This window comes from Garra rufa, chromosome 5 (genome assembly GCF_049309525.1).
Source record: "Garra rufa chromosome 5, GarRuf1.0, whole genome shotgun sequence".
NCBI lineage: Eukaryota > Metazoa > Chordata > Actinopteri > Cypriniformes > Cyprinidae > Garra > Garra rufa.
Genome location: NC_133365.1, coordinates 46,544,781 through 46,571,738, shown reverse-complemented (window position 1 = coordinate 46,571,738; position 26,958 = coordinate 46,544,781). Strand labels below are relative to the sequence as shown.

The window sequence follows — 26,958 nt, the reverse complement described above, 5'->3', positions numbered from 1 at the left end:
TTTTAGATTTCAATAAAACAGACATAAATCAGAAATCAGTTAAATATTTATTTTGTCCTTTTTTATTTTTACCTTTTGATGATTTTTAACAGCAAATCATTAAAGAGTCATTCATTTGAGAGAGTCAAACAACATTAGTCATGGTATATTGTATGATTCACCAAAAGAATCTTTATTCAAGTTTAAGTACAGGGATTAGAATTGAAAGGATTGTAATGATTCTGGTTCCAGTTCTAGTTCCAATTCACAATTCTGATTCACGATTCGGTTGAAACATTTGGAAGAAAGTCATCTCTTCAGTAAGTTTCTGAATGGTTCAATCATTTTATATTTTAGTAAAAAAGAAGTCAGAAATCATTTAGATATATATATATTTTTTTTTCTTTTGTTAACTTAACAGCAAATCATGAAAGAGTAATTTATTACGGATTCCAACTACACTGGTCATGGTGTATTGTATGATTCTCCAAAAGAATCTTTATTGAAGTTTAAGAACAGGGATTAGAATCGAAAGGATTGTAATGATTCTGGTTCCAATTCTGGGTTCAATTCCTGATTTCAATTTCTGATTCCAAATCTGATTCCAGTTATATTAACAATTCTTTTAATACCTTTTTCAAAAAAAAAAAAAAAAAAAAAATTTGGAAGAAAGTAATTTTTTTCAGTAGCCAAAGTTTCTAAATGATTGAATTATTTAAGTTTTCAACAAAACAGACATAAATCAGAAATAAGTGAAATATATATACACCAAAAGTTTTTGGACAGTAAGACTTTTAAATGTTTTTTCAAATAAGTCTCTTCTGCTCACCAAGCCTGCATTTATTTCATCCAAAATACTGCAAAAGCAGTAATATTGTGAAATATTTTTACCATTTAAAATAACTGCTTTCTAAAATGTATTTTATTCCTGTGATCAAAGCTAATTTTTTAACATCATTACTTCAGTCACATGATCAGAAATCATTCTAATATGCTGATTTACTGTTATTATTATTAAAAACTTGATTATTTTTAACAGCAAAATCATTAGAGTCATTCATTAGGGATTCAAACTACACTGCTCAAGGTGCATTGTATTATTTACCAAAAGAATCAGTTCATAAGAGTCAATCATTCTAAAACCATTACCAAATTCAAAAGTGAACAAAAACATCTGTAAATCATGGAACTCGTTGTGAATAAAAATTGGTTCTTGGTTCCCATTCCTACTTAAGAATCTTATTTAGAAATTGTCTAAACAATACTAGATATCAGTTTTCCTAATGTGTTACTTGAAGTCTTAAAAAGAAAACAGAAAGTACAAACTACCCTGGTGAGTGAGCCGTGCTGTATTTGCAGAGCAATAAAAGCAAAAATAACTAGTTTGTCTTTTAGCCACATCCGAACACAGAGGTCAGTCTTGTCTTTAGGCTGAAAATAGAGCCGCCTTCATCAGCTCATGTGCTTATAGGGAAGAACGAAATGAAGCTTGCTCAATGAATCTTTCTAACAAACAGGCCTGTCTGTGGAGCCCGAGCCCTTGTGATTAACCCTGCGTGATGTATGCAGGTCAGTCCAGAGGGCAATCTTAAACTCGGAGGACAATTTGGAAAAACAGCGCTGGATTACTTTGCTGCTCAGGTGCGACTTCCAAGAGCAAATACACACCTACTGAAGCACATCAGCCTAAGGTAAAGCAAACAGATCGGAGAGGACGGTTTAAGCTCTGCCTTTGACAATAAAACACGTTTAAATAACTATCAGCCATTGTGGCAAACTGCAACAAAACACTGTGATGGAGTGTGTTTATATTAGCTGCTTTTTTGTTTGATTTCAAAGCATTTCAACAAAACAGGAACTCATTCATTTGGACACATAAGTAACGGCAACACTGCTGCACGTCTTTCTAAATGAGACTGAGTTGTAGCTTCGCTTCCAAATGGCAGCCAGCCACTACTTAAGGTGCTTTCATTCAAAGAAAATATATTAGCACCAAGTTCAAGTATGTGAATAAAGTCAGTCATTTACGACAATCAGGAAATGCTAAAGTGGGCCTCTATCTTTTACATATAAACCGCAAACTACTCTGGTCAAGAAGTTAATAAGAGTCATTCATTCAGAAATCATTAACCAAAAGTAATTAAAATCACCCATTTCAGAATTAAAAAAAATTAAACCTGTTTGGAAAAAGAATTGATTCTCAGTTCCCAACCTTACTTAAAGGCATAGTTCTCCCAAAAATGAAAATTCTGTTATGAATTACCCTCATGTCATTTTTAAACCCGTAAGACCTTTTTTCATCTTCAGACCCTGCATAGATAGCAAAACAACACGATTAAGGCCCAGAAAGGTAGTAAGAACATTGTTAAAATAGTCCATGTGACATCAGTGTTTCAACTGTGAAAGCAATGTTATGAAGCTAGGAGAATAATTTTTGTGTGCAAAAAAAAGAAAAGAAAGACTATTAAACAATTTCTTCTCTTCCATGTCCGTCTTCACGATGCATGAATGTGTCAGTTGTGTTGATGTCTATGCAGGGTCAGAAAGCTCTTGGATTTCTTAAGTTATAATACCAAAACAAGGAAGCAATAAAGAAAAACTGCTGCACATCTTGCTAAGTGGGACTATGTTGTAGCTCCACCTCCGAATGGCAGTCAGCCACTAATTTAGGTGCTTTCATTCAAAGAAAATATATTAGCACCACGTTCAAGTATGTAAATAAAGTCAGAGTAATTTGCTACAATCAGTTTGAAGGAAACGGTAAAGTGGGCCTCTGTCTTTCAAACTGAACTTTCGCTATATATAGACCACACACTAATCCGCTGGTCTTTGGACCCTGCGGCCAAAAGTCTCTGTGGGGGGTCCTGATGGTCTGAGAAGGCCACACTATTCACCATGTCAGTATGATGTTGCAGAACAGCCAGTGGCTTCAGCTTCTTCCAGCCAAACACTCTGATGTTGTTGTCCCATCCCGCCGTAGCAAGTATCTTTCCGTCGGCACGAACACGCAGCTGGGAGACCCCAGGATTGGTCATCTGAACAGAGCCTTGCATCTGTAAGGAAACACAAATCAGACATCAACCCAAATGAGCCGCGATAGACAAATGCAAGAGTTTAATTACCAAACGGGCCCATTGGACTCTATGATTTCATCACAAGAGCAAGGCGTAAACTGAATATCAGATGCGCTAATTGCCACCATACGCGCTTATTCGTCTCAGGCGGCTAGAAAGGATTACCGCTTAAATGCACGACGCGTAAACTATTTACCAGAAACAAATGAGCTTGTTGTTTAATGACCTGAGCAAGAGCAAATTTAAATCCATAAAAAGCACAGGGCATAGAAAGCGAGAGCAATTCCCCACCAGCCACCTTCGGCTGATCCGATGATTGAGCCGCAAATGAACGCCTAAATAGCTGTTGAACCTGGCAGAGGAAATCCGTGAGCGGCTCCAGCGCCTCAATCATCGGCCGTAAAACATTCAAGCACGAGCAAAACGCTATTTGGATTGGAGCATTAGACGTTAGAGGTGGGGTGAGTTACCTTTGTCACCGAGAAACTGCTTTGCTTTGTTTGTGAAGGCCTTGTTGTTTTAACAGTCTCTAGTGAATTACATTTGCATTAAAAGGTCTGGTCAACAGCACAAGGGAAGCAAAAGATGGCTAAAGATTACCTTCCCTTGCTCTCCGTGATCTACGGTGGCCAGGAGACCAGATAAATCTCGGTAATGGGCAACAATGTGACGTATTATAAAGTATTACCGAGAGCTCATTATCTGCGGCCCCTCTCCTTTGAGGACGTTCTCGAGGTATTTCCTGGAGAAAAGCGCACACGTGTGCTAAGTGTGTGCGCGTCGTCTCTCCACGGGAGGCATCTGGTCCCGAAGCTGGAATCGAACTGGACAGCGTAAAATTGACTTCATAAGCGGTGTCCAGAGAGACTAATGGCTCTCATGCGGGAGAAGACAGTGAAGAATTTGTCGGCGTGCTCCTGTTTCTGCCTGGAAAATCAGAGCCAGTCACTCCTGCATGTGGAAGATATAAGCCAGTCAGGTATTCCTGACCCAAGCGGATAGAAGAATGCACCGTCCCTAACATTATTCTTTGACGGAGAAGGAAAAACAAGACTCTAGCATTACTTTTGTTCATATCCGAAATCAACTCGCATCATAGGCCAAATCAAAATTCTGGTGCGTGGTAATGATGTCACCTGCGAGCAGAAACTTTCCCACAAAGGGAAAGCGAGAGACGGGTATGTGTGCTGCGGCCAAGAGGGACGGGGGAGAAAGATGAATCGCTCCGAGCCGAGGTTGGTATGCCTGAACTAAACGCCCATCTGGTCCATATTACAGAGCTGATAATGATGGGTTAATGTGTCTATCTGTGTTTGTTATGCTTCCCATAGTTTGTGTCAGGAAAATACATTAATTTAATTAAGAGGTCACAGCAAAGCGATAAAAAAGGTAAATGGGTGTTTATAAAGTGAGCCACGAGGCCCGTATCGTGAAATAACCATTAGAAAACCATGATTTACAGGTTGCCACGCTTTTGTTTTTTTGAAAAATAATCATATGAACTGAATTTTCCAACAGCTCTGAACAGAAGTTCAGAGATTATACATTACGGACTCTGTTTAATCCAAAAGTTTTGCTGAATTAGCACATCTGGCTATTGCTTTTCCACACAAATGCTTCATTTAAATAGTGTCTATCCCATACTCATTCACAATCATATGCAATATGGAAGTGTTCATATCATATCAAATGCAGCCTTTCGAGTTCGAGAATGGTTATTAGCTTTCATTTATGGAATCCATTCTCCATGGATTCACATCATCTACAATGAACTTGACATCAAAGAGGTCAGTCTTTATGAACTATCCTTCATTTCTCCATTGGACTATTGATTCCTGATGGGGGATACATAGCGAACGGTCATCTATGCACGCAACGTATACACATATGCTTGTCCTGTTGACGATTAACCAAAAACAAACCTCAAAACTCGCCTAGGGCCCAACGGTGGACTGAAGGATAGTATGTTTACTTGGCAATACTATTCTGTACACACTGCACTTCTGGTTTAATCTTGTTAATACAAGCTAAAGATATTTTCACATTTTATTCTCTAATCAACAAATCTAGGATGATTAAGCTTGCACCACCACATCTTGAAAGGCTGCTGCTAACAGGTGGCTGAATAGGGCTACAGAGGTATTCGAGGTCAATAAACGTCATCAAGCCAAGCAGGAAAACTCATTAACTCCCTAGTCTACTTTCACAGTCTCATTGTGTTTATAATCGCGCTCTTGCAAAACTACTCTCACCAAAACTTTCCAAGTTGCAGATTAAAAAAAAAAAGATTGAAAGAGTTGTCAGAAGCTTAATGGTGGTAGCTTTTAAAAGAATAGTTAACTCAAAAATTCTGTCATTAGTTAATCTCACGATGTTCCAAACCGCAAGACCTTCGTTCATCTTCGGAACACAAATTAAGATATTTTTGATGAAATCCGAGAGCTTTCTGACCCTGCATAGACCGCAATGCTACTACCACGTTCAAGGCCCAAAAAGGTAGTAAGGACAATGTTAAAAAGCAGGTCATATGGGTTTTCCAAAAAATCTTTTTTGCACTTTGTAAGGTAGCTATGCTTTAACGTGAACAGTCTGCAAAATTGTCAATCAAAAAAGTGTATTATACATAAAGATATTGTCTCTTAAAAGAAAGTCAACTCAGAATCACCTGAATATTTTCGAATCTTCTGCCTGTTACCGATCTATGTCACTGGGTAACACATTAGCATAAACCTGAAAAATACGAACAGTCTGACCTGTTCACAAACACTTCTGCTAGTTAGTGTGTTTGCATGTTCTGCATTGTGAAAGCAAGTTTGTTTTGTTTTCATTGCCGAAAGATGATGATGATGTGAATAATCCGTGGTTAAAATTCTTTTTTTTTTCCGTGATACCACAGCAATACATTTCAAACCTTTTGTTGTATGCTTATAATTTTACAGAGTACTGCTTTTCTTATCTTGGCTTTTATCTTCTTTGGCTTCTAATCTTCTTTATTTGTACTAACAAGCGTTTACGAACCACAACCTGTAAGTACAATTGATACGTTATGTGTACATTTTCAAGTGAGTGCTCAAAATTAAAAAAAAAAAAAAATTGTGCTAATATATGATGTATACCTGTGCAACTTTAGGTTTCCACATAATTCACGATATTACCGTCTTACTGAAATAGTTCTGATAATTCCACTGTTTCCTAAGAATGTGTTGATTATTGTAGCCTGTGGTTGTTCTAATTACTTCATTTAATAATAAAGAACGTAACTTAGACATATTTTGGTTTACAAACTGTGTTGTTTCATCAGTTAGTCACGCTAGCACTTGGCTAACATATCCACCATTATTGTTTTGTTACGCATTTACAGTTTGGCAGCTAAACTTTAGCTGTGCTAAACAAAATGTTTTTATATCATTATTTTATGAACGGATTGGAGCACTATATTATTGTGTTATGTAAAGGTGCTCAGGGTTGCCAGGTTTTCACAACAACACCTGCCAAATTGCTACTCAAAACTATCCCAATTGTGTTTCAAATGGGGTCCCCCGTTAGAATTGCATTATGGGATGTAAAATGCACACTTTTTGACAGGGTTCTCTTGGTAAATTCGCATTCTAGGGGCTAAATATGACGCTACAGGGGTCGCTTCAACCCGCAAACATCAAAAACAACAGCGGACTTGGCAACACAGACGGTAGCACTCGCTAACTTGCTCAAGTAGTCCTCTCTGTGCAAATCACAACAGGCTTGGCCAGCTGACCAATCAGAGTAGAGTAGGCGGATGGAAGGTAGGGGTTTACAGACATTGCGCTCAAAGCTGCTTAAAACGAAAATTTTCAAAATCATTGACAAATGACTATACAATGTTTTCTTTCTGACCTTAGATGCATTTAAACCTGTTGTAGGGGACTTCAACACAATATTAGGACACTTTAAAAAAAATATGACCTGCTCTTTAAAAATAGTCCATGTGACAGTGGTTGAAACTTAATTTTATGACGCTACAAGAATACATTTGGTGCCGAAAGATGACAAAAATAATGACTTTAGTCTGGGCCTTGTCTATGCAGTGTCAGAAAGCTCTTGGATTTTATCAAAAATATCTTAATTTGTGTTCTGAAGATACTTAATTGTCTTAAAACAATGCATTGAGGCAAACGTGCGCAATGCCTTGCAGCACAGTTAGTTCGCTACGCAGCGGCCAATTAAAAGGCTAAGTGTGATCGATTTTTGGCAGTGACAGAACGGGATGTTCAAAGAGCAATATGTTGCTCTCTCCAGCATGGACTTGGCAAGCTCAACTGACTTCACACTGATCCACTGAAACCAGTTATCATCACTTGTCCACTTGAGCCTGACAATCCAGTACCGATGAGGGGTGTGCTTGCATTTTCCGGGCAAACACATTTCATGACACACCTCTTTTGCTTTTGATTGCACTTCGAATTGCTACTTTTTTAAACCATGCATTACTCAGTTTTAAGCATTACACCTAATGGACATGAGAACAACAACAACTAAAAAAACATCTTGGCACAACAGCATTGGAAAATTGAAATCAATACCAAATATTATTGATGACAGCAAAGGAATTTCTAAAGCATCCTGCTTCCTCATTCCAGATCACCCAGTGATAGGGCAGCCTGATCCCTCCAGTCTGGTGCTGACAGATACTGGATACCTGAAGCATGGAGTCTGGTGTGGTGCAGGATGGGTAGTAGGAGGGAGGGCCGTCTAATTGAGAAGGGCGGTAGGAATGTAGGGACTGAAAGTGAAGAGATCTGGAGATCCACCTGTGAGTGCTGTCAGCACGTCTCCAACAGCATGCAAAGACAGCCATGCTTGATTTACACTAATCTTTACACACATACAACAGCCATCTCTGCCTCACCCTCTAAAATCTTGTCCATCTACATCTGTCAATAGTCAGGAGCGAGGCTAACCACCCATAGCCAAATCTTGATCAACAAACGTCTTGCCTTTTTACCATTACACAAACCGCTGCGATCACACATGCAAAGCAAGACCCCAGCGTAATCACTCTTAGTCAAGGCTGTGACAGATGCGGCTGCTGAATTCCACCACTACGGTTATCATATCCATGAGCGAGTGTGGAACGGCAGGCCGCCCCAGGCGAATCAATGTTTATCTGTGCTTGATAAGAACCGCTTCCCTTTCTTCAGCTCACATACACAAGCTTACAGACTACTGATGGTTTTTCAGCAAAACGTCAAAGATAAGAAACACTGTTAACATCATCATTAAAACTGCTGACAAAAGAGAGTTTCTGTTTCATGATGATAATGAAAGTGAGACAAAAAGTGTGCATCACGAAATATTTATTTTTTTACTGTTGCAAGAAATTAAATGTGACAAAATTACACAATATGTGACCCGGGACCACAAAACCAGTCATAAGAGTCAATTTTTTTAAATTGAAATGTATACATCATCTGAAAGCTGAATAAATTTCCATTGATGTAGTGGCCGAGATACAACTATTTGAAAATCTGGAATCTGATGGTGCATAAAATTTTTTTTTTTTATATATTTACAGTAGGAAATTTATGATTTTTACTTGATATTCTAATGGCTTTTTAGTATAAAAGTCGATCATTTTGACCCATACAAAGTATTGTTGGCTATTATTTTTCATCAACTAAAATTGGATGCAAAAAAATCAAATATTGAGAAAACTGCCTTTAAAGCTGTCCAAATGTACAGTAGTTCTTAGCAATGCATATTACAATCAAAAATTGAGTTTTTATATATTTACGGCAGGACATTTATGATCTTTACTTGATATTCTAATGGCTTTTTAACATAAAAGTCGATCATTTTCACCCATACAAAGTATTGTCGGCTATTATTTTTCATCAACTAAAATTGGATGCAAAAAAATAAAATAAAAATCTAATATTGAGAAAACTGCCCAAATGTAGTTCTTAGCAATGCATACTACTAATCAAAAATTAAGTTTTGATGCATTTATCCACTTACAATTTAACATGACAAAATGGACTAAATGCAAACATTTTTTTAAAACTACAAACTGACTGAAAAAGGTTAAAAATAAATAAATAACAGTGCGGAGCGAGCACTGTAAGCTCTCCACAGCGTGTGCATTTCAGCAGCAGGTTAAGGTCGGCCGGTGGAGACCTGGGCCATGTTGCTTCATCTCTCCTCAGCCTTTCGTAGAGCCTCCCACTGTGAACTACTGTTCCTTTTATTGCAGATGTGTTTTTTGTTTGGTTAGCAGCCTGCGAGGTTTTGATGTTTTTATTACCTCTCGCGGGTCGTTCGTCAAGCGGGGCGAGCGAGAGGAGCAGCCACCCGGCAGATACCCCCAGCGCTACCGCCACACAAAAATACGTCTGTGGGAAGAGCTCGCAGCGGCTGTCTGGACGTCACACTGCGCTGCACTTCAGGGTAATTTAAAAGCCCCGGCTGACTCCTTTTCCGAGCTGCTCTTTTTTTTTTTTTCAAGCCGTCTCCGCCAAGAATTACATTTTAAATCAATTTTTTTTTTTGGACGTGCAAAATAAACCGAACCGTCGATACAGCTCCTATTTTGTGAATAAACGCCTATTACTACAGATACATTTTGCATGCTAGACAAAATAGGGAGGGAGGTTTGGGAATATTTCTAATCCATCCATTCATGTGTAAAAGGCGCTGGAAAGAATAACAATCTGTGCACAGGACCGGAGTGTTGTATATCAGAGCCTTTTCACACAGATTTCTCGACGAATATGAAATATTGAATCTGTAAGACCTGAAACCAGCAGAGAATCTGGCCGCTAATGAGGCATCACCTTTCAGATGAGTAAAGTGTTATGCAAGATAAAACATGGTTCTTGTGTGTGCTCATTTTTTTAAGAATGCTGTATAAATATAAATATAAAAGCATTTGTGTGCGCACAGTATTGTAGAAGAGATGTTTTCGTCTAGAGGCAAAACCTGGCCTTGAACTAGAGTATGACATCACAGTGTAGCTGAGAGTTGCCAATCTAAAGTAAAAGAGACTGATTTATTATCCAACAGACCTGAGGAAACTTTATATTCTAGCCAAATACTTTCCAAGTGTATCAGGTGGTGTGTCTACATGGCCACGTACACACCACTGCTAAATACACTTCTCAATACTGTTACTCTGTTTCTAAAGGCCAAATATGTCTGTACACACATTGTTTGACTATTTAGAGAAGTGACAGCTGAGTTTTAATTCATTTTTTTAGAGAACTGAACAACAAGTTAATAATTTGAGATACCACGTGCCTGTAACAACAGTTAACCACAGACTAAATGACAATAATAAAAACATTTCTAGTTACTAATATTACTTTAGTCAAAAATTGCTAACACAAAATGGTTTAAACTGTTGGCCTTGTTTCTGGTATCCAAAAATAACATAGAAACAGAAGTACGTCATTATCACAATATCAATCAATCAAAAAGGCTTTCGCAAATCATTTTACTTCCATAATGTGACATACGGAGACAATATTTCACACGAAAAAAAAAAAAAAACAAGAACATGGGACTGAAAATGGCTGGATTGTTAAAAAAAAGAAAAAAAAAAGTGTGTTCTATATTAGAATCTATTGCAAATCTGAAATATCCACTTCAAAAATACTGATGCCAGCTAATTTTAAGGAGGCTTTTTGAATGGATTTTAAGGCTCAAGGTCAAGTTCACATTTGAGAGTATCTCAATGTATTCTAATGGCAACGCTTTTTTCAAAAGTAATGCAATTTTTGCTGTCCTTTATTGAAATTACTAAAATTAAATCACTTTATTTATTAGTGCTGCATGATTTGGTGTGAAAAAAAAAAAAAAAATCCCTAATAAAACCTGCAATTTAAAATGGGATTAAAATTTTAAATCCAGGTTTGCTGTGCTTGTTTGTAGGACTGCACAATTCGGCCAAACTTTTGTGATAAATATAGTAAATATGGATAATAAAATAAATAACTAAATAAATAACTAAATAAATAGTTTTAATTATATCAATAATATTAATAATAATAATAATAATAATAATAATAATAATAATAATAATAATAATATTTGTAATATTATCCATATTGGTGATAATAATAATAATAATAATAATAATAATAATAAATATTATTGTTATTATTATAATATCAGTATAGGTATAATAAAATGTTATTAATATGGATACAATTAAAACATAATATAGTTATTATTAATATTAATAATAATATTTTTAATAACTATATTGATAATAATAATAATAAATTATTATTACTACTACTACTACTACTACTATTATTATTATTAAAATATTGCAATGCCATGCTTCACTCTGAAACACGTAGTGTATATATTTATTAAAAAATATAAATATATTAAAAAAATATATAAATAAAAATAAATCAGCTTGCGTGATTTAATAAAATCACACTAATCCATATTTATCCATTAATTTATCCATTGTAACAAACACAAATATTTTTTCTCTTAAAGGATTAGCTGACTTCCAAAATAAAAATTTCCTGATAATTTAATCACCCCCATGTCATCCAAGATGTTCATGCCTTTCTTTCTTCAGTCAAAAAAGAAAAAATGCATTTCTTTCTTCAGTTGAAAAAAAAAACAAAACAAAAAAACTAAAAATATAAATACAATTTATTTTTCTCATTTCATTCGAACATGAGCATTTGTGGTTAAAAAGTATACAATTTTTTTGTTTATTTTAGAAAATAACAGATCATTTCACTAGATAAGACCCTTAATGCTGCATTGCATTGAAAGTGCAATTTTTTAACCTTCAATCACTTGAGCACTACTGAAGTCCACTATATGGAGAAAAATCCTGGAATGTTTTCATCAGAAAACTTAATTTCTTTTCGACTGAAGAAAGAAAGACATGAACATCTTGGATGACATGGGGATCAAATAAATTATAGGAAAATTTTTATTCTGGAAGTCAACTAATCCTTTAATAAAAAGCCTTCAATTATAAAAACGCATTGCGATAGTAAATAGGGTCAATTCAGTTCATGTAGAATTTAAAATGGTTATCACTTTCACATGTAATCTCACCTGAAGGTTTTGCTGGTTGTCAAGTGTCCAGGATTGGAGGATCTTCTCTGAAGACCCTGAGATGCCTTTCTGCTTGCATACATCAATGTCTAGACACATGACTGGCTCGGGATGTGCTTTTAGACAGCTGAGCGGACGGCGATGGGAAACATCCCATGACACCAGAGAGCCGTCCTCATAACCGGCACACAGAACCGGACCAGAATCCGTCTACAGAGAGACAAACAAACAGATGAAAAACAAAGGCTATGTGAGAATAATGGAGAGGGAGAAAAAGGAATGTAGAAATAGTAAAGGGGGAGGAAGAGAGAGGGAAAGAACAGACGAACAGAAGCATATGGCAGCAGTGTTTATCAGAGGTTATCAGACTCCTCGTGCTCGGATGAACCACAGCATTAATCATCTAATACTGCCTTCAGCCAATCACAGCATACATCACTGTAAACTTCACGACAGCAGTGCTGGCAGATGTATTGGGTATCATGAAATAAATATTTTATAGCATTTGTTGCTAATAAAATAAGCTTTAATATACTTTAATAAAATTAGTTTTTTATTAGGGACACATATGCAACTATTACAGAGGTTTCAAATGCTCACTGATGCTCCAGAAGAAAACACGATGCATTAAGGGGTGTATACTTTTGAACAGAATAAAGGTGTGTACATTTTTCTTATTTTGCCTAAACATCATATTTTTTTTATTCAGTATTGCCCTACAGAATGTACTTGCATGTTTCTCAGAAAACAAAATAAGTTAAATTTACCCTGATCTTCAAATTCCAAAAGTTTTCACCCTCCGGCTCTTAATGCATCATGTTTCCTAAAGCATTAGTGAGTGTTTGAACCTTCTGTAATAGTTGCATATGAGTCCCTCAGTTGTCCTCAGTGTGAAAAGATGGATCTCAAAATCATACAGTCATTGATGGTAAGGGCTCAAATACACAAAAATGCTGAAACTCAAAGAAATTGTGGGATAGGGATGCACCGATACGAATCGGCCGATCATGCTTGCGCGTTTTGTAGTATATACGTGTGTAGTATATACGGCTCAACGTGAAATCACGCACCTGATGGCATTTACCGCTGATTACAGAACCGGCTTTACTGACAAAACGCGCAAGTGATCGGCCGATACGGATCGGTGCATCCCTATTGTGGGACCTGAAGGATTTTTCTGAAAAACAGCAGGCAGTTTAACTGTTCAGGACAAACTAGGGACTCGTGAAAAACTACCACTAAACAAAAAACAAAAAAAACAAAAACAAATTCAGAGGATTTTGTGGATCAATTCAGACAACAACACAGTATTAAAAATCAAGAGTATGTAAACTTTTGAACGGGGTAAAAAAAATAACATTAGCATTTTGTATGATCCCTCTTATTTTGGTAAATAATAAACATTTAGCAGATTCTGCAAGGTGCGCATACATTTTTGACCTCAACTGTATATATAATAGTTAAAAAACAAAATATAAATACAAATTATTCTTCTCATTTCAGAGCAAATGCATGAAAATAAAGAGATATCTAAAAATTTTTATACATCACCCAGCCCTTCTCTACAGCTCTAGTGAGTGAATAGATAAGTAAGTATATATTTGCAAACCACAAAGCAGAAGAGTCCCATATTTGCATAACACCTATAACTGCTTTAACAAGCACTACAGTCACTATAACTCTTAAACCAGAGCCTGGGGTCATTTTATACTGCCACAATCAGTGTGACCTCTGACTTTCCGTTTACCTTCTATGACCTTTTTCCACTTAACCTAAAAAAAAAAAAACGAAAAAAAAAAAAAAAAAAAAAAACAACTACACAGGTGCGTGTGCTTGTTTGTTTACTCTGATTTACAGCACCTTCGAGGATCCCCGCTCATTATCTGCAAGGAGAAGCGCTTGAGCTACACGGCTACACGCAGTAGGTTGTCTCATAAATCAGTTTAGCGGATAAAAGCAGAATGAGAGAGCTGATAAAAGCCTACAGTCTCATAACTCAGAACAGAGCTGCAGGCGTGCTGTCTACACAACAAGATTTACAACAGAAGTGTCCTTCCCCTCCTTTCTCACTCCTCTCCTTCTCAGAGACACAACACACACACATAGACAAACACCCCTTCTCTAAAAGATCATTCATCTTCTTGTGCAAGTGACAACACAGTGGTGCCATTTACTGGACTGGACTTGATTTACACTATGTGTGTATGCAAATATCAATTTACAATAAAAATGCTTTTTATATAGTATACATTTATTGGGTTGCCCAATTACTTACTACAAATAAGAAACCATTCATATCAAAACATACTCAACCATTCAAATTTTTAGGGTCAGTAGGTTTACTTATTATTATTATTTTTTAGTTATTGATACTTTTATTCAGCAAGGATACATTAAATTTACTGAAAAGTGAAAGTTAAGACATTTTTTAACGTGGAAAAAAAATCTAAATTGATATTTTGAACTTTCTATTTATCAAAGAATCCTAAAAAAAAAAAAGAAAATACTACTTTCCACTATAATATTGAGCAGCAGTTTTCAACAATGATAAAAATAAATGTTTCTTGAGCAGCAAATCAGCATATTAGAATGATTTCTGAAGGATCAAGTGACACTGAAGACTGGCGTAATGAAGGTGAATATTCATAGAAAAAGATAATTCAAAAATCTCAAATCTAATCTAATATTCAAATATCTTTAAAAAAAGATATTAAAGTTATGATTTTTTTCCCCACAGTCTTATATTCGTCATTTTTTACAAAATTAAAAGAGATCTTGCCTTTGTAACTACCTGAAATAACACTATTGTTTTAATTTTTTAAGTTACTAAGTTAATATATATATATTTTAAGTTTATTTTATTTTATTACAGTTAAAGTTTATTGTATTTTAAGTAATGATTTTATGGTTTTAATTTAAACTAATTCAATTTTATAATATTCATTTTCAAAATTTCAAAATTGTTGTAGTTATTTTAAATTGTAATAATACATTTGTAACCATTTTAATTTCATCAAATAAATAATTGCCTGTAGCTAGCTGAAATAGCACTATTTTTATATTTTATTTCAGTTAAAGTTTATTTTCTTCAAGGCATGATTTTTGTATGGTTTTAATTTCATAATTATCCCAGACAGGAAAAAAATAAAATAAAACTGTAAAACATTTACTTTAAATTGTAATAACAATAACAATAACGACAATAATAATGATAATAATGATATTAATAATAATAATAGTATGATTTTCCCTGTATTTTTTAATCAAATAAATCCAGCCTTGGTGAGCAGAAAAAAAAAACATTAAGCTAAATAGAAAAATTTGAAATAACTAATAAATATAACAGAAATTAAAATTCGTAAAATATAGAAGCTAATTCAATACATAGGAAGTATAAATCTTCAAAAAATTACTAAAAAATCTTACTGCCCCCATTTTCTTTTAAATGATAGTGTATGTTTACTAATAACCAAGAGCCAATGATAAAAAACACACAACAGCAATAAATTAATAAAAAAAAAAAAACATAAAATGCATGATGGCTGACTAGGCCTTCCAGTTGGTTTGTTTTGTTCTCGCTTTCGGTTTTACTTACAGAAGGATGAGAAATTACAAATCATCTGCCCTTGGGCAACGTTAGTGTACCGGGTACAGGCAAATCTGGTGAGGGAAAAATTCTTTCCATATGTGTAAGGCCCAAAAAGTTGGGACTAATTTTTCCCCCCTTATTCTCCGCCTCAGCTTTTTTGCGCAAAGGTCGTCCTCTCTTCGCACGGTATATTTCTTTTTCCGAGTTACGCTTAAACAAAATTTCCCTTGAATCACGAATGCCATGTAAACACATCTACGGAGCGTATTAGGGCGAAATAAAAAATAAAACAACTGGAAATCAATCCCCAAGCCTCATAGACAGTTGTTAAGCATTACCGTCTGTTGCCCTCTAGCCCCTGCACTTCAGTTAAGTGTAGGTGCTCCCTGATTGATGATGTCACAGGTCAAGGGTCATGGAACCCTGGGTAGACACCTAATTCATTATATCCTCCATGGCTGGTCTACAAGAGGGCGCTTTAGCCGGATTAGGACTCGGGCTTCAGGGGAAGATTCATCATCCCAACAGCTGCTTCAGATGGATGCTCCAGACTGAAGCCACAACAGAACGGAGGGGAGGAGAGCAACGGCGTTCCACTGGATGGCAACAAGTCGCCATGCACCAGCGGAGCCCCCGCTGAGCGGGAAACCGCAGAATTGATCCCGGCACAGGCCCTCCTCGCATCTCCGGGGGCCTTCAAAGGAAGATCAGGAGAGAGGAGCTCCTCAAGGTCAAGTCGTGTGAAGGACTGTGGGTGGCGTGTATGTAAGCCACACCTAGAACAAGAGTGAACAGATGTGTGACAGGGTTGCTAGAATATGCAACACGCTGATGAAAGCGAAAGCGGTTTACGGGGCTATAATGAGGAACCCGAAGAGGCCAGACTCTGAAACGTGAACGCTTACGGAGAGGACGTGCGGAGCAGAGCTGGTGGAGGTGATGTCATGGTGATGAGTTTGATGGATATCTGTATAGGAACATTTCCTTCTTGCCAACATCTCGCCAACACCAGGCTTTGTCCAATCTCACTCAGTACGTTTACATGTGCAGTTATAATCAAGCTACAGCAGGTTTTTTTTGTGTCCAAGTAATCAAACAGCTGAGAAAATGACAAATACTTGTACGTAGATAAGCTGGATGAAGCTGATCTACCATTACCTGTTTGTTCAACTGGTGCAATTTCGGTATGATTAAAATATTCAAACTTAATAAAAACAAAACAAAACAAAAAAACAACGAAAACAAGTTGTTTAAATCTGGCAATTTGTATATTTAAAATGCACATTAATTAAGAAAGAAATGATTGTTAAACTGACGAAAACACATAAACTGATAACTATTTTCATGTTTTGGTTCAGAAATTATTCATTTTAAACTATTTTGTGAACAATCAATCAATCAGTTAGTTAATTAAGTTAAGTTTGAGATAATGGTGATTTTCAAAAGGTTATAAACAGTGTTATTCGTGTTACTAAATATGAAATTTGTGAGTGTACTACATTAAAAAAAGAGCAACAATGTAAATAAAAACTCAATTTTAAATTACATATTATTATAGTAATACCTTATGCTGATTTGCTGTTCAAACAAACATTTTATTATTATTGTTATTATTTGTTATTATATTTGTTATTATTATTATTATTATTATTATTATCATCATTATCAATATTTAAATCAGCCGAATAATTTCCTTTCAGGATTCTTTGAAAAGAAACACTGATCTGAAATAAAAAAGCTTTTGTAACATTATACACTATACCATTCAAAAGCTTGCAGTCACTATATTTTTTGGGGAAAAAAAAAGATAGAAATTAATACTTTATTTAGCAAGAATATTTTAAATTGGTCAAGTGATGATAAAGAGATTTATAATGTTTTATTTTAATGTTTTAAATATTTCAGATAAATGTTGTTCTTCTAAACTTTCTAGTCATCAATGAAACCTGAAAAAACTAATTTACTCAGCCGTTTTCAACAGATTAATATTAGTAGTAGTAGTAGTAGTAGTAGTAGTAGTAGTAGTAGTAATAATAATAATAATAATAATACATTTTTTGAGCAGCAAACCAGAATATTAGAATGATTTCTGAAGGATCATGTGACTGGAATAATGCTGTTAAAAATTCAGTTTAAAAAAAAAAAAAAACACAGGAATTACATATTACAGTTATTTTAAATATTTCAAAATTGTACTGTTATTGCTAAACTTTTTAATAAATGCAGGCTTGGTGAGCAAAAGAAAAATTCTTATATATTAGAATGTTTTAACTTTCTTCAAACATGTTTTACCATTCTTGTATATAACATTCCTATATGAATGGTAAAACATGTTTAAAGAAAGTTAAAACGTTCTAATATACATCTAAAATATATCTAATATATAAGTTTTCTGTGACAGGTAGACTTAAGGATTATGTAGTCTTGTATAAAAGGATTTATAGTCTTGTATAAAATACTGTATCCTTGTGGGGTCTGATTTAAAGACCCCACAAAGTCAAACTTTTCTTATTTTACCATTTTACTACTTTTGGTCCCCACAAAGTAGCAGAAACAAGCCAATAATGGTACCAATATATCATGCATCTATAATCTAAAAGTATACAGACAGAGACTCTCTTCACTATGTTCCAACCAATCAGAAGCCACAGGGCTCTACTATAACCAACATGGAGGAAAAAGTCAAAAAGTGCCAAACAAGACTCAAGCCAAACCCAAAAGAAAGCATTACTTAATATGGCATTTAGTCTGTTCCAATAGCCCAACACAAAGCGCTTAAAGAAAGAAAATAAATCTGTTGTCAGTTCTCCTGGCAGCATGATGGAGGAGACATGTTCAAAGAGAAGAGAGCGAGGAGGATAGCGATCGCCTGTGTGTGTGTGTGTGTGTGTGTGAGGTTGAGGAAATGGCAGTCTGCACCAGCATGGATCGCGAGGATAACAAGACAACCGCTTCATGATTGATTGACACAATGTGTTACAGCCGCTGGGGAAGTGACCAGGCCAAGTGTGCCCACACTGAGAGAAGACTGCTTAACACGTTCACGCTGGGTTCCTCATCTGGGTAGACGGGTACCTCTGAACTCAGCCTGCCGGGCTTGAGCGTGACAGTAACAGATCTCCTTGTCTGAGCAAATGAAAGACGGCAGCTCGGAGCGTTTCACTGCCGCCCAGGGTCCTGCTGTTAGATGTCAGCACCTACCTGTGGGGCGCCCCATTAATACTTCATAATTATCAATTCTAATTCAGGCAGGCGGCACTTAGAGCCCCACTGTCTACACAAAACGGAGGAAAAAGGATGAGGGAATGCTGGTGAAAAACAAACCGAATTACAACAGCAGTCTTTTCATTGGCCACCACTGATACAACCACCGAAAGCGCCTGCGGCCAGTACTGTGTTCATCAACCGCTTTGATTAGCTCTGCCAATTAACTGCGAGCAAACTCCGCCCCGCTGTCAACTGACCTGAGATTCATTTTTTACTTCAAGGTTACAGATGGAAAAGTCATAAATACTACAAAAGACATATTAATTATCTGTGAAAATAATTATAGGTTGCTTTAATGGGGCAAAATAAAATTTTCAGCTGTGTTTACAAAACACACACGGACAGTTGATATACGGCACTGAAGTGAAGTTGTTCCAAACACTATGATTACAGTGCAGCGAGGGTAAAGGGGGGGAGGAACAGCCCGGACAGGTCGCATCCATAAATCAGATCAGCTCTGTCGCTTTACACACTTGCCAACTACTTGCGTACTCTGTGAGCTGTAGGTTTGCTTGTCAGTACTTCAAAAGGCAGTGCTTGACAATCAGTGTTGAATTTTAGAAGAGCAACAACATTATAACAAACATTGGAAAAATCAGACGAAAAAAAAAACTTTTCAGTGCAAACAAAAACATTTTCACATATGCATGAGAAACTAGAACCGTGTTAACCAGAAACAATAAAGTGTGAACATGCAAATGTTCAAAATGTAAAAAGGTGTTTTTTGTTGTTGTTCTTTTTTTTTTTTTTTAGCAAATGTCAGTTTAGGGTCTTTGTCTAATACCAACCATACTAATAACTTTTAACACTGGAACAGTGTAAGTAATCAAGCAAATCAGCAGTGTAAAATAAAATAAAACACTTTTATATTCTCAACGTTACAAATTCTCCTAATTTATTTGCAACATTGCACAATGTCACAAAGTAAAAAAAAAAATAATAATAGATAGATAGATAGATCAATAAAGCGTGAACATGCAAATGTTCTTGTATGTATGAAAAAGGGTTTTGTTTTTTCTACAAATGTCAAATAGCAGTTTAAAACAAAATAAAATCTCCTAATGTTTTTGCAACATAAATTTGTTGTCATATAAATGTATATATAAAAGAAAAGCTTTATAGATTGATAGATCTATAAAGCGTGAAAATGTAATTGTTCTCGTAAGTAAGAAAAAGTTAGGGTTTTGTTTTTTTCCGCAAACGTCAATTAGCAGTTAAGTAAAGTAAAGTAAAATAAAATAGTCAATCAGCAGTTTAAAAAAATAAATACATAAAATCTCCTAATTTATTTGCTAAATAAATTTGTCATTTAAAAGTTACAAAAAGAGCTTTATAGATTAATAGATCGATAAAGCATGAAAATGCAAATGTTCTTTAAGTATTAAAAAGTTAGGGTTCTGCCTTTTTCTGCAAATGTCAATCAGCAGTTTCAGAAAAAAAAAAATCTCCTAATTTATTTACAACATAAATTTGTTGTCATATAATGTAAAACAAACAAAAAAGCTTTATAGATTGATAGATCGATAAAGCATGAAAATGCAAATGTTCTAAAAAAAAAAAGAACACATTTTGTTTTCTTAAAAAAAAAAAAAAAACTGTATAGATTGATAAAGCATGAACATTAAAATGTTCTCGTACATGTGAAAAGGTCAGGGTTTTGTTTTTCTGCAAATGTCAATCAGCAGTTTAAAATAAAATCTCCTACTTTGTTTGCAACATAAATTTGTTGTCATATAAAGTAAAAAAAACTCCAGCATTACATAAAACAACCACTTCCATTCTCCAGAATACATAATGGTTATTTGTTAATATGTATAAAAATGTATTATTATTTTAAGCATACATCCATATAACTGTAGTGAACTCTTGTGACTCTTACCTGCCACATCTTCATACACATGAGCATTCCCAGCTTTGAATCTGGTTTCAGAGTGCATACTGGAGTCCAGCTCCTCATATCCACCACACTCACCTGAAAAACACCACACACACATATAACTTCAATTAGTCTTCACTATTGAATTTTTTCTTGCTTTCAGCGAAAACCATGTTTATGAAAGTCATTAGGAATCACAACTATTAATGCAGAAGTACTACAAGTTAAACGCACATCTTGATGTTACAGGCGCTTTGTCAACGATTCAGAGTCAGTTACTACTTCAATCTTTAGCAGATGTTATCCTCACGCTACAATGAGTGATACCCTCCAAATAATCTATATTCATGCTCTGCACAGATGTGCATTAGACAACTGTCCTGTTAGTTTGCTATGATGCATGCTCACAGGTGGTAAGCGAGAGCAGCCAACATTGGGCTGATTGCCAGCAGCTTCCCGTTTTCACGCGCTCTGCCTCATCAAGTCTTGACTCGTCTGATTCCAAAAAGAGGAAAATGAATCAAAAAAACACAACAGTTTCCAACAGAGAAGGGCCATGACCATTAATAATAATAAGGAACTGACAAACTAATGTTCCTGACTAACACCAATAAAAACGGTGTGACCATTTGTGAACACGCATGCAGATTTCTCTGGCAACTACAGGAGCGCCCAAAGTATCTGGACGCTTTTAAGCCACATTAGACAACGAAATATCAAAACAAGAGACATTTGCAAACCAATGCTGAGGTAGAATTGGTCTCAAGGTGATTTTTAGTGGATGCATGAAGTCAGTTATTCACTAATGTTTGACAACCAGAATGTTTCCAAACATTTTCTCTATTCTGAGCATTTTTTTTTTTTTATAAGCGTTCAAATACGGTTTGGGTCACTGTAAATAACATCCATACAATAACACAATAATAACTCATGAGGAACTGTCCCAGGCCATTATGTCTGGCCTGATTGCATAGGCAGCCATGATTAAGAATCCTCCTAATTAAGGTCAATTTACCATCTCTGACTTCAGATCAATTCATATTTTAACACTAAGAAACATCTGTGCGTTCTACACGTGTTTACGCCTGTAACTATAAACAGCACAGAAGGGCAGCTCTCATCCCCCCAGGTTAGAGAGAGAGAAAGAGAGAAAAATCTTGACTCGACTTAAACAGTCAATAAATAACAGCCAGTCTATTAATTAAAGCCCTGCAACGTCAGCCTCACTGGAACGCTAAACATGAAAGCCTCCAAGAACACCGGAAGACACAGATGAGGTCGATTTTTGAGTTCCGGACTCCCAGCGTGCCTTGCAGCATTGTTATTTGTTTTAAGAGACGTATAGTGGTGCAGTTTGCCTGCAGTTATCTTGTGACGGTTATTACCTCGATGGCCTTTTGACAAGGCTTTCATTAGTGAGTACAAGGTGGGAGGGAGCTGTAAGAACGCTGTAAAAGCAAGACCTAATGGTACCATATGCTTAAACGCTATGGGAAGTACACTAGGTAGTGCACACTATATATTAATACTGCTATACTAATTTCTTTACCTAAATGGCAAACATATAGTTAAAGCTGCAGTTCGTAACTTTTTTTGTGTTCAAAATTACAAAATTTACATAAGCGAGTGCATCATGAATCCATTTTCCAAACCACATTTTTGGCTTATCCTGAATCAGTATGGTACACCTATAACACGTTTTTGTATTCAGACTATTTGAGACTTGTTCTGGTAGGAACTGCTGTGGAGTAGACAAGTACCTGTGTGATTTGTCATAGATATAAACAGAGAGAAGTATCTCCGGCTACAATGTTCTTCCGCTAGGTTCTGTTTATTAACCGCTAGAGCAACAAATGTTATGGACTGCAGCTTTAATACATTTTTTTAAATTCCACAACTGACTAAACTGCCCGCTGTTCTTCAGTAAAATTCCTCAGCTCCCACAAATTCTTTGATTTTTCAGCATTTTTGTGTATTTGAACCCTTTTCCAACAGTGACTGTGTGATTCTGAGATCCATCTTTTTTACACCGAGGGACTCATATGCAAATATTATAACAGGTTCAAATGCTCATTGATGCTTCAGAAGGAAACACAAGTCATTAAGAGCTGGGGGTGAAAACTTTTGGAATTTGAAGATCAGGGTAAATTTAACTTATTTAGTGTTCTGGGAAACATGCAAGTACATTCTGAAGAGCAGTACTAAATGTTTATGATATTAAGTACAAAAATTACGATATTAAGGCAAAATTTTCACATCTTTATTCTGTTCAAAAGTTTTCACCCCCAGCTCTTAATGCATCATGTTTCCTTCAAATACACAAATGCTGAAAAACCAAAGAATTCGGTGGACCTGAAGAAGAGCAGGCAGTTAATGAAAAAACACAGCTGTGGATTATTCAGGTAACACAATATTAAGAATCAAGTGTATGTAAACTTTTGAACAGGGTCATTTTTAGAATTTTCTCTTGGGGACTATATGTAAACGTCTTTTATGTGAAATATTCAGGTCAGTACTAAAGAAAAAAAAAATTACATGCATTTTGTATGATCCCACTTATTTTGATAAAATAATTAACATTTTGCGGATTTCGCAAGGTGTATGTAAACTTTTGACTTCAACTGTATATAAAAGATTTCTATTTTTCAGATGGATGGGGGAAAATGTTGCACATTGACAACTGTATGTAAACTGAATATGGCTTGCAACTTCGACCACTTCCAATCACGTCAGCTTTGTTGATTGTAACAGGAGTGATCAAGTCCAGTTTTGCGTTAATAACAGTGGCAGGGTGCATGGAGTGATAAAATGAAGAGGAAGGGTGATGGATGTGAAGCGTTTTAGGGAAAGGATGAGGATAACAGCAGTATTGAAGCTCTGTGTTTGGTCTGGCTGTAGGGCTGCTGGTAGCTGAAGCATGGTAAATGTAGATCGAGTGGCAGCTCAAGCTCTCTCAAGTGAGGAGCTGGCAGATTGGATGGTGAAACATGAATCTGGATGCAATAAAAGCCAGGACAGCGCAGAACTCACACTCTCTGCTCTTTGCTGCCTGCTCGACTGCACAAATCGCACATACAGTGCGGTCTGAATGAATCTTACCTAAAATGACCGCTACAAACTCAAATCAACATGATTTAAATCCATTCACTTGCCAAAATTGCAGTAGCAGTAGACTAAAACATGTTCCAACTAGTGTTAGTTATATATATCTGCTATGCATCATTTCATTGGTAAAATTCTGAATATTGACTTCAGCATCTGGAATTGCAGTGTCCTGAGAAGTGTGTGATGAAGCAGTCACTCACCTCCTCCATGTGTTCTGTGGGGTGGGCCAGTAGAGCGGCTCCAGGTTGGGTTTCCAGCAGAGAGCACTGACAGAACCCCACACTGCCCGTGAGGAGAGAGTCCGTCACTTTGCTGCGGTCTTCAGACACATCCCACACGCACACCTGCATGTCCCGACCCTGACTGACAGCCACAGACACATAAACACATCGAAGGAGAACAGCAACACAAGCACACCATGGCAATCATAAGTTTTGTGGAAAGTGAAAGTGGAAACAATGAGAAAAAGAAAATGGGGAATTGGATCCAGTGTCTAAATTTGAGGTTGAGGTCACAGTTCAGGTCTCTCCTGCATTATCACAGGGCCCTATGATTTCCATGATGCAGAAAGCACAGATGCAATCATGGAATCTAAATTACAGTATAACATGTAATGTCACATCATTTGGCAATTTTTTGACAAACAATGCAAAAGCAGGGCTGTACACTTAATCAAACTGCAATATGGACTAGTGTATACATGTTTTGATTATGATTCACAAATCCTGAGAGAAATTTGACAAAATATTATTTTTTTTTAAATAAAAAAAAACAAAACAAAAACATAAAGCCCTATTATTGTCAACATTTTATTATCTGATTAGTCACGATTTTTGATTAATAAAATAATCAAAACTATAAACTATATGATTAACTATAATTATATAATTATATAATTAATTATAAAACTATAATTATATTTAATTTTTTTAATTATATAATTATAATTTTATAAAATTCATAAAATTTATAAAATTATAATTATATAATTATAGTTATTATAGTGCCCTAAAATGTCTTTGTTTATTGCCAGATATAATGATTTCAGTTAAGCAAGAATGCTTTTTGATTAAACAAATTTAATTTAACCACTAAAACAAAACCCAAAAAATTAATAGGGAAAACATTTGGAGAAATTCTGGGAAAAATAAAATGGAATTTGGGGGAAAAAATAAAAAATAAACAGATTTTATAAGACCTTAATTTCTTTCATTTTTGCCAAATTTAATGATTTCAGTTTATTAATACTCAAATTTTAATTTAACCACTAAAAGAAATAGAAATTTGGGGAAAAAATAAAACAGATTTTATCGGGCCCAAAAATTTCTTTTTTTGCCACTTCAATGATTTCTGTTGAATAAAAATGCTTTTTGATTACTCAAATTTACTTTAACCACTAAAACAGAATCCAGAAAAATTAATAGGGGGGAAAATGGGAGAAATTGAGAAAAATAAAATGGAAATTGAGGGGGGGGGGATAACAGATTTTATAGGGCCATTTTTTTTGCCACAATTAATTTTTTCAGTTGAATAATAATAATGATTTTTGATTATTTAAAAACAAATCAAATTCACATCAAATTTAACCACTAAACCAGAATACAGAAAAATGAGGGGACAAAAAACCCTGATTTTAAAGGGCCCTAAAAGTTTCATTATTCCTCACATTAAGTTATTTCAGTAGAATAAAAATGCTATTAACCACTAAAAAAAAGGGGGGGGGGGGACATTTTATAGGGCCCTAATAATGTTTTTTGTTTTGCCACATTTAATGATTTGAGTAGATTAGAAAGGCTAAAATTCTAATTTAATTAAAATCTGTAAAAACAGGGTGCAATGTACTGTATTAATATGATGGAATTTTCCATATTTGTTTTTACAAGTGTTTTACCTGTATTTTTGAATTTTCGTTGGGTTTTAGGGGTAACAGTAATGTCCGTAAAATTATTGGATAAAGTACTGCCAGAAAAATTACTAGTAATTTTTTTTAAACATACTTGATGCATAACTTGCCAGACTAAGGGATGACATACATATTACCCCCCTCTCCTCTACCTGATGAATCTGCTTCTGCTGTCTTCAAAAGTGTGGAGCCAGATAACAGAGTTCCCAGCGTGACTCTCTAGAATGCGGTCTGCTCTCCTGGTGGTCAGGTTCCACATATGGATTGCACCTTTACCAGACCTAAATCACATAAACATCAAGAAGACTGACATAAAAAGGACAATACTATGGCAATCAGACCACTGAAGTTTCATTTCATAAGTCGGCACCAACCCTGAGTAGAGAATAGGTGGTCCATCCCCATCACAGCAGAAGTGCAGGCTGTTCACCGAGGCCCCTGAACCCCTCAGGATATACAGCGGGTCTGGAGGAAGGCGGGACATCACAATGGCAACATCAATGATCTGTATCCTAGGAAAATAAATAAATGAATTAATGAATAAATTTTATAGAATGACTTGAATGGATCATGTGAAATTAAAAATGAAAAAAGAATAATTTATCGACCACCAGCACTGGAAGAATTCGTTTACACAACTTTCACATAATTATTAGCATCAACCCGTATGTAAACACTGATATCTCTTAGTTAACACTGTAAACACTAAAAGCCTTTGGGCAAAAGGAAGATGTGATCATGTTATTTTTTTCCTCGTCTTCCTTCTCCTTTGTAAAAGCTCTTGCTCAATACGTCATAAATCCCGAGCGAGACAACTTAATTACTGTAAACAGACTGGAATCTGTCGTTTTAAATTTTTATTTTCACCAACAGCTAACAAAAAAAAAAAAAAAGGGTTTCAAAGCTCACACGAGCGCAAACGGCTCTGAGGGCCACAGTAGAGATGCAACAGACCACAAAAATCCAGACGGAAATTAGACGATTAGACGTGAACGACAAATCCCTTTCAAACAGCTAAATCTGTTAATGTCTTCATAAAAGAAAACATTAAAAACTTGACACATTGATGTGGTTTCGAAGCTGCAAGACGTCATAAAAG

At 35.6% G+C, this 26,958-nt stretch overlaps 1 protein-coding gene across 1 annotated transcript; it reads right to left on the bottom strand.

The window, feature by feature from the left end:
- Positions 1–1,051: 1,051 nt before the first annotated feature.
- On the bottom strand, positions 1,052–26,362 carry gnb1l (guanine nucleotide binding protein (G protein), beta polypeptide 1-like). Its single transcript, XM_073841312.1, has 6 exons — positions 26,234–26,362; positions 26,012–26,140; positions 24,157–24,319; positions 20,855–20,947; positions 12,120–12,329; positions 1,052–3,032 (listed from the first exon to the last, which is right to left on the bottom strand). The coding sequence occupies exons 1-6, from the start codon at positions 26,341–26,343 to the stop codon at positions 2,760–2,762; spliced, it is 978 nt and encodes a 325-aa protein (XP_073697413.1). The 5' UTR covers positions 26,344–26,362; the 3' UTR covers positions 1,052–2,759.
- Between the last annotated feature and the right edge of the window lie 596 nt (positions 26,363–26,958).